At 31.6% G+C, this 8,286-nt stretch overlaps 1 protein-coding gene across 1 annotated transcript; it reads right to left on the bottom strand.

Annotated features, from left to right (window-relative positions):
- Positions 1-3,264: 3,264 nt before the first annotated feature.
- Positions 3,265-8,085, bottom strand: LOC145621033 (chaperone protein dnaJ C76, chloroplastic-like). Its single transcript, XM_081675767.1, has 9 exons — positions 7,709-8,085; positions 7,233-7,361; positions 6,988-7,117; positions 6,732-6,852; positions 6,495-6,576; positions 5,814-5,864; positions 5,291-5,329; positions 5,066-5,165; positions 3,265-3,646 (listed from the first exon to the last, which is right to left on the bottom strand). The coding sequence occupies exons 1-9, from the start codon at positions 7,943-7,945 to the stop codon at positions 3,516-3,518; spliced, it is 1,020 nt and encodes a 339-aa protein (XP_081531893.1). The 5' UTR covers positions 7,946-8,085; the 3' UTR covers positions 3,265-3,515.
- Positions 8,086-8,286: the final 201 nt, after the last annotated feature.

Here is an 8,286-nt window from a genome sequence, read left to right as displayed (position 1 = left end):
TAACTAGGGTAGGTCCCGTGCCATGCACGGTTATTTTAACTACTCTATATTTTATTTTTATAAAGTAATTTTATGGCATACAAAATAAAAAGTTAATATCTTTGTAGAATAAATTATATTCCACCATAATTACATCTTCTATAAAAGATTATTCATTTCCTTATTAATCCATACTTACTTGTGTAATAACATAGGAAAGGTAAATATTATTGCTTGTTTATTTGGTTGACAAAAAACTTTTCTCTTAAATAACTTCCTTAAATAAAATATTCTAATCTATTAACTATTACTAAAACAGAAGTTGCTCACGTCACCATTGTTTGCGTGTCACTTTCCTAATAAGTAATATTCCCACCTAAATGCAATGATGATGTCATCTTTTTTTTTGTTTTTCTTTTTGGTTTTATAGAGCTATCATATTTAACATTTTTGAAATTTAAATATTGTAAGGTTCTACATTACAACTAAAACCTATCAATTTATCGTAGGAAATTGAAACGATTTCAAATAGCACACTAATAAATAACCTACTACATTGAACTATGAATTAGACAACGTTGAAAGGATACTATATCATAATTTTGATGAAAATAAAAATTTTTAAATTACAAAATATACATAATTCTTATTTATATTCATGTATAATAGCGATTTATTTTAAAATGTACAAATTTAAAATAGATTTTATATAAATCGTGCATGGCACGGGTTCTAACCAAGTTAATTAAAAAAACACTAAGTTAACACCAGGAGATGACACATGTCATTTCTGGTGTGTCTTTTAGTATATACTAGTTTTTTTCCCGAGCAATGCTCGGATATTCACAAGAAAACAAATTACTTTTATAAATTACTGTGTTTGGGAAGTATTTATTTATATTATCAAATTATTATAGGTTAGATACGGTAATGTAGAGTACTTAAAGATTCAAGAGAAAAAGAGAAAAAAAAATATTATACAAAAAAATATTTTATTTATTTAAGTTGTTATAGTTGCTCTATTTTTAGGTTGCTTTTTTTTTTTAATCAGCTATGTTATTAATTTTTTTGAACAAAAAAGAGGGGAAAAAAAAAAAAAAGCTCTTTGACGGGAAATTTTTTAATACAAACGCGACACGTGTACTTTGGGGATAGGGCTGGGGATTACTTTAGTATATTAGTATTGATAAGTTATTGATGATTGATTGTTTTAAATTTATTTGTATTTGAAATTTATTTAAACTTATTGGGTTGATTGAAAGTTATTATTTGATTGAAAATAATCCAAATCCATCTAATTAGAATCTATCTAATCAGAATTTATTGGACCTTATTGAGCTTAATGAGACTTATTAGAGCTAATTAATTAAACTTATAAAAATTTATCTGAACTGATTTTTTTTTTCTTAAGGTAAAGAGATTACGCCCTTTGTTGGTTAGGTTACAAAGCCCTCTCCCACCTAAAAGTTTTTGGGGTGGATCTAACACTTCTTCTCTACTTCCGAATGTCCAGTTTACAATACTAAATCAAATAAACCGTGAGAGTTACGATCTAGCTAAGGTCCTCTACTCCTCCAACCATTGGCGGATTTACATAGTAACAAGGGGTAGCATGTGCTACCCTTAGAAATTTGGATAAAAATTTTAAAACTGCATGATTATGTTACATGTTAACCACTGCCGCAGTGTAAAAAGAGACTTAGCTTCAATTGGATTTTGTGGCAAGCCCATCATGGGTTCGAACCCAATTGGTTCAATTTTTTCACTTTTTTCTTTTTTTAAGTATTTTTACCCTAAGTACTCTAACCTATTCTTACTCCTTTGTTCGAGATTAAATTTTCTCTTATAATTTATTTCTTTAACTATGTACAGGAATAAGAAAAGCATTAATTAAGATTAAAAGTATTTAAAATTTTCCATTACTCTTAATAATAAAGATTGTTTTTTTCAATTTTACAAGTTATTTACAGAGTATAGAGTATTTTATTAGCCATCATGATAATTTAGATATGAATTGGAGTACAAAATTACTGGTATTAATTAACATAAAAAGTTTAATATTACTATCATTGTTATTATTATTATTATAATTATTATTTTTTTTTTTTTGAAAAATATTATTATTATTATTATTATTATTATTATTATTATTATTATTATTATTATTATTATTATTATTATTATTGTAATTATTTTCTATATGTCTAATATAGCTTAGTAATTGTTTTTTGAATAAATTCTCAATTAAATGTATGTATGTCCAAAATCAAATCATCAATTATTTCGGAGCAGTTGCGTTGCATCAAAAAATCTTTCGGTTTATTTTGCTAATCGTTTTTGGGTAATTTTTCAATTTGAATCCCTAAAATGAAGTTCGGTTTTAATTTGACTTTTAAATAATCTTAAACAAATACACACGACTACGCTATCCCTGATTGGAAATCCTAAATCTGCCACTGCCTCCGACCCCAACCCTTAAAAAACTAAATCAAGAAAGCATGCAGCACGAGGCCAAGATAGTAATAATAAACAAGTTTTAAGTTTAACACTAATTGCCCAACATATATGTGACAACAAAATTTACAGTTTCCACGAGTGTTTTAAACTTAAGAGTAAGCTTAGCAAGCAGCCTAGCATTATAGTGCCTCCTTGATTAATTTATCAATCTTTTTTATTAATTAATTAATTATTCAATTAAAAATAATTAATGTAACAAAAAAGACCGGCTCTTGCTGCGCCATCCGCGGAGAAAACGTTCTTGTCAAATTGCCGAATTGAGAGATCTCCTGAAAACAGATTCTGATTTTTTTTTTTATGTAAATTCTATTTTTATAATTTTATTATTCCCTTTTACATATTGTTGGATCTCACCATAATAAAAATTACTTTAGAATTTTAGTAATGCAATCAATATCCCCCCCAAAAAAAAAAGAGTAAAAGTTATGCAATCAATAATAGTAGTATAAGCATTAGTAAATTGAATAAGTTGATCTGTTCGTCAAAAAACAATAAATAAATAAAGAGTTATCTAGAGTTGGTCACCCAAAACTAGTCATGTCTATTTTAATGGTCTTTGGAGTATATAAAAGCATGTACATGCAATACGCCTACGACCTACTGCAAACAAATTCGGCCTTGCTCGATATATTTTTGATAAAATGGGTAAACCCGAAGTAACTAGTTTAATTAAATAGGTCGAGTTAATATCAAACTCGAGACATTTTAAATAGATAGATCAGGTAATTGGTTGATAAGTGCATATACCTTCAGCTGCAATGAGAACAGTTCAAAATCATGTGGTGTTATATGTGAAGCTTAAGAAATGATCCTGCTTGTCCCAACTTTTCTGTATAAAAATACTTACATGATATTAAATTCCAGTTTGAATTTTGATCACATGATTCGATTGAAAAGAGGATCATTGATATATGCTATATAAACTATACATTTGTAAGATGAATTATATGGTGAATCCCAAAGAAGGAAAAAAAAGAAAAAAAGTTTATATATATGCATGTTGGATGGTGGTCAACTGTTCACTCCTTAGACACTTCCACTGCCTCAGGCAGTTTGTAAGTGGGAGGTTTATCAGCACCTCTCCTTGAGTATTCTCGCCATCTACGAGCTGCTGCAGCTGCTCGATTTGCTCGCTCTTTTACTTCCTCATCTGCACAATAAATGAATATATCAATAGAAAGAGGAACAAAACATGATGGCTTAAACAGAAAGTTTAATGGAAGTAGCCATTTGTTGTTTATAATCGTTCCAAGAACGATGCAAATCAATAGAATACTAAGTACTCGAAATTTAAACCCCAGTAACACAAGCCCGCTCAACAGATTGGCCAAAGCAAGGTTTTTCTGTGAATATTAACATGGAAGAAATTCATCTAAGTAAAGAGATTCAACATTGTTGCTTAGAAAAACAAAGAGATTTGATATGATGAATGGCCAAAGATTCGCAAACCATGTAAAGGATGTAAAATTTAGAATAAAAAGGGAATGTTGGGTCAAAAAGGCTTCACTTCCGAAATGGATATGGGAGGCTCAGACTGAATTTGGTTAAAACTTGGAAGAAAGATCGTTTTCAAGGAACTTAGCTTTTCCATTTTCCTCTATTTTGATAACTTAGGGGTGAGAAAATTTTTTGTAATTTGAAAATAACCATTTTTCATGATGGCACATTTTCTCACTTCCTTTCGCTTATTTCCTCCCCTTCATTACTTGCTCATCCATTTTTCCTTCTCTCTCTATCTTTTTCAGAAAAAATTAGACAAAGTAAAATGATATTTGAGACAATATTTGCATTGAAATTAACTTCATATCATACAGAAAATTACATTCTTATTGTTTTCCATTATGCTAACACAACACAACCTCACTGTTTCTTTTAGCTTGTAAAGTGGAGAATAAGTTTGATTTCCAAAAAAAAAAAAAAATCTGAAAGTTTCTTGGATAGGTGATTCTTCAACTTTATACGACATTGGACTCATTTATATTTCAACAAGCTTCCAAGTACTGAGCTAATTGATGGCCTTGAATAGCCTCTAACTGGACTAACTCTAATCAAAGGAAGTGTAATAATACACTCACTGGCAAACCCAGAGAGCCTTGTTTCCTTTTGAGACAAACAGGCTATGTGGTCTGCACAGGGTAAGCGTAAATGTTGGATATGTTGGTTATCAAGACAATTGATTCATTAACATCGGAAGTTCAGGGGTGTAGCAGAAAGTTCTAAGTGTGAGTACAAAAGTTAGCACCCCACAGTAAATATAATGTGTTTGTGTGCACATAGATAATTACAAGTGACGATCCTCTAAATTGTATGAAACTAAGTAAAAAAAAAAAAAACTTGTGATATAAGGCCATCTCCTAAAACTGACTTCTGGTTTATAAGGGCTCTCCTGAGTGGATGGACGAAAATAAATCTAAATTATTGCAAAGAAGAGAATTTTATCCCCATCTTTGTTGAGATAGAAACTAATCTGAAAAGAGGAGACTTTTGATTGAACACGACACCAACTTGATAAGCAACACATCACCTCTAAAATCAGTAACAATTCGATTAATTTGCAAGCTCTAGTTACCTGTACTCTGGTACTCTCTCTGTTTTCCCCAGAGGTTATCCCAGTATGAGTCGGCAGCAGCAGGGCCTTTCTCTTTCATCATTCTCAATCTAGCTTTTTCCTGAAACAAATTAAACCTCAAATGTTTAAAGTATGTTGATCAAAGCAATTTAGTGAAAGTATTTTTGTAAAGAGGCTGACATCAAATGAGTTCTCAAGAGGATCAAGACATTCGAGTGCTCTTACCAGAAGTTTTGATTGTCGTTTCTCCCAGCGAGAATTGGCCTACAAAATTTGTAAGGCTCAAAATATTAGGAATAACAGATGGATAGGCAAGTACAGAATAACTACCAGCAAGATGTTAATCTTCAATACAATAAACAATGCTGAATATTAAAAGTTTAAAACATCTTATGACAAACAAGTATTTTGTAATTAGCATCACATATTTTGGAACCCAAATGTTCATTGAGTAGGTTTATGTAGAAAAAAAAAAAAGAACAAAGAAACAGCCAATGGGGTGGTCTTTAAATAAGCCCGAGTGCTTCTACACTTCATAAAAGAGGGATAATTGGTGCCTTGGTGGTAAAGAGAGGAAGACTTGCTCCCTGCATTATATATAGTTTTTGAGAAGTAATTCTCAGATTTGGAAATTAATGTTTTTAGGGGTAGAAGTATTCGAGGGATCATACAATTATCAATTGATTCAAATGATGTGCTCATGATTCTGGTGAACAGAAAATGGGGGGGGAAGGTACGTAGTAGTTACCATTCTAAATACATCTGATGATGATCCCATGCCAGCTAGCATCAGTGCAACCTGTCCAGTTTTTCAACATTTTGATTATTGTTCAGTCCAAATAACAGAAAGAAAAGAGATTAATATAAGTTCTGGGGATCCAGGAGTTGCTTCAGATAACAAATCGTTTGTGTTTTTATACTCAGTCCAATGTCATATCTATGTATAAGAGGATAAGAAATCGGTTCCTATAAGTGGGAATGAGTTTGTCAAACAGACACTCATATATACTGTCAAAAACAAAACAAACAAAAAATAAAATAAAATAAAATAAAGTGAAGGAAGAAAGGAAACAACAAATTCATAATAATGCAGAGATCTACATTACTCAGATTCGGCTGTAGGTATCTTTCACAGAAACATGTCTAAGACTTGGCTAATTTATAAAACATTTCAAAGCTTTGGTCGAACATGAAGATTAAGTGTTCATAATCAAGTCAGTGTACTGCTGAAGGTCCATCAATGGTACTTAAGGTTGAAATGAAGTGTGTGGCCAAAATAGGCACAAACACATTTTCAAGATCCAGAATAAGGCACTAATTTAAAGGCTGTTTATTACTTTTGTTCAATCACGGCAGGACTAAATATTAACCTAGTAATTAATCAGAAGCTTCAAAGAAACAGCAGAAAACAAAGACACTTTCTACTTACATTTACTCGTTCCACTCTCCGCATCTCATCTTCAAGCAAAGATAGTTGTGCAGCAGAAGTCCAATGAATACAATCAACTGGGCTGTAATCGGACATCTAGTCAATTGAAAGAAAAACAGGACTCTATTTTTAATGCATTTAACAAGTAAATACAGAATACACATATTAATACTCCTATCTTATAACTAGAATAATATATCGATCACTACACCAAGACCATCGTAACAGTGTTCATACCAGCTCTCAATCGCTTGTTGAACAAGGTCAGACATCCCACATTGTTTGTAGGCTCGAGCCCTCCCAAAGTCTTCCTCAATTTGAAAAACATCCGGTGCCACATTTGCACAGTTTTTACATCCTGTGAAGGATTATCCAACATGTTTGTGATGATGTTTGACATCCCAAATCAGAAGACACTTGACTACTAGAATATATAAAAAGAAATCATCAGTTTCAAAGTAGTACATCTACATTATATACGCAAATGACACACCTATGCAACTGAATTCATCAACAAACACGTGATCCCTAGGGCTCGATTCATCCATAAACGGATTAGTCGCTGTCAAAGAATAGCCATGAATCTCATCATACACCATTCGTTGCACTGGATCGCTAAGCACCTATAAGACGCAAATTTTACAGTTTCATTCAGATTATGTGACAGTAAGTCAGTAATCACCAATGAGACTAACAGCTCAAAATCAAGCAGAACTTTTTATTTGCTAAAAATCATACCCCATAAACTTCATTGATAAACATGCAAAAGTTTGTAGTCTCTGGATCATCACCACTCAAATCCGGATGACAAGCTTTCATACAATTGTAATAAGCTTTTCTAATCTGCTGTGGTGTAGCATCTGGTGTCTGACAAATTTGGAACACAATATTATTCAAACATAGCTTAAAATTCATGTTCATTACTAAAAGATAAACTAAATTATGATCATGGCCAGTTTCTCTAACAATTTTGTACCCCACAAAATCTATTTTAGCAAATTTGTACAACAAATAAACTTAAAAATCAGATAATATGACAGTTTTCCCACAATTTTGAACCATGACTTTTCAATCAAACAACAACCCCACAAAAATTAAATGCCAATTTAATCATTTTGAGCTTCAAAAATTTCCACAACAGAGATTATCAAGTTCAAGTACATGCTATAAGTCCTCAAAAAAATAAAAATTAGAGAATATGGTGATGAAATTACCAGACCCAAAACAGCGTAATAATCATCAGCAAACTCATCTACAATTCCAGCTGAATCATCAGCAACTGCTTTAACTCGAGTCGAACCCCGACTTCTATTCTGACCAATTACGCACCATTTATAGCGGCGCGTAGAATGCACGCTCCACCTACTTCTACTAGAAAGTGCATTAAAATTATGTACTGGGTTTTGCAATTTGAATGGATCTGCACATACTGGGGTTAACAATTGAGCCATTTTTACAGTTTTCAGGAGCTTTTTCTAGTATAAAAAATAATAATAATACTAACATTAATTCAGATAAATGGCAAAGATTTTTGTTGTTTTATTTAAAGATTTATAATTGGAAAAAATAAAATTTATGGGGATGAGAATATTAAGTAATTTAAAGTGAAAAATGTAAGTGATGAAGTGGCAAAGTGAGCACCAATTGTTTCATAAGAATCGGGAGGAATTTGGAAGAATCTGAGTGGTAGTTTAACTTGTAACTTCAGCTTGATTATTACTTGCACGTGTCAAAGTGTGCATAAGTTGTTGCTTGCTCACTTGCCCACTGTTTTTGGTCTTTCTTTCGTCTC

This window comes from Chenopodium album, chromosome 27 (assembly GCF_948465745.1).
Source record: "Chenopodium album chromosome 27, dcCheAlbu1.1, whole genome shotgun sequence".
In the NCBI taxonomy this organism is placed as follows: domain Eukaryota; kingdom Viridiplantae; phylum Streptophyta; class Magnoliopsida; order Caryophyllales; family Amaranthaceae; genus Chenopodium; species Chenopodium album.
This window is presented reverse-complemented; position numbering and strand designations above follow the sequence as displayed.

Coding starts and splice junctions, on each gene's coding strand:
- LOC145621033 (XM_081675767.1), bottom strand. CDS start 7,945: ATGGCTCAATTGTTAACCCCAGTATGTGCAGATCCATTCAAATTGCAA. Junction 5,330..5,813: donor CATCAGATGTATTTAGAATG/GTAACTACTACG, acceptor CAAATTTTGTAG/GCCAATTCTCGCTGGGAGAA. Junction 3,647..5,065: donor GAGAGAGTACCAGAGTACAG/GTAACTAGAGCT, acceptor TTTATTGTGCAG/ATGAGGAAGTAAAAGAGCGA.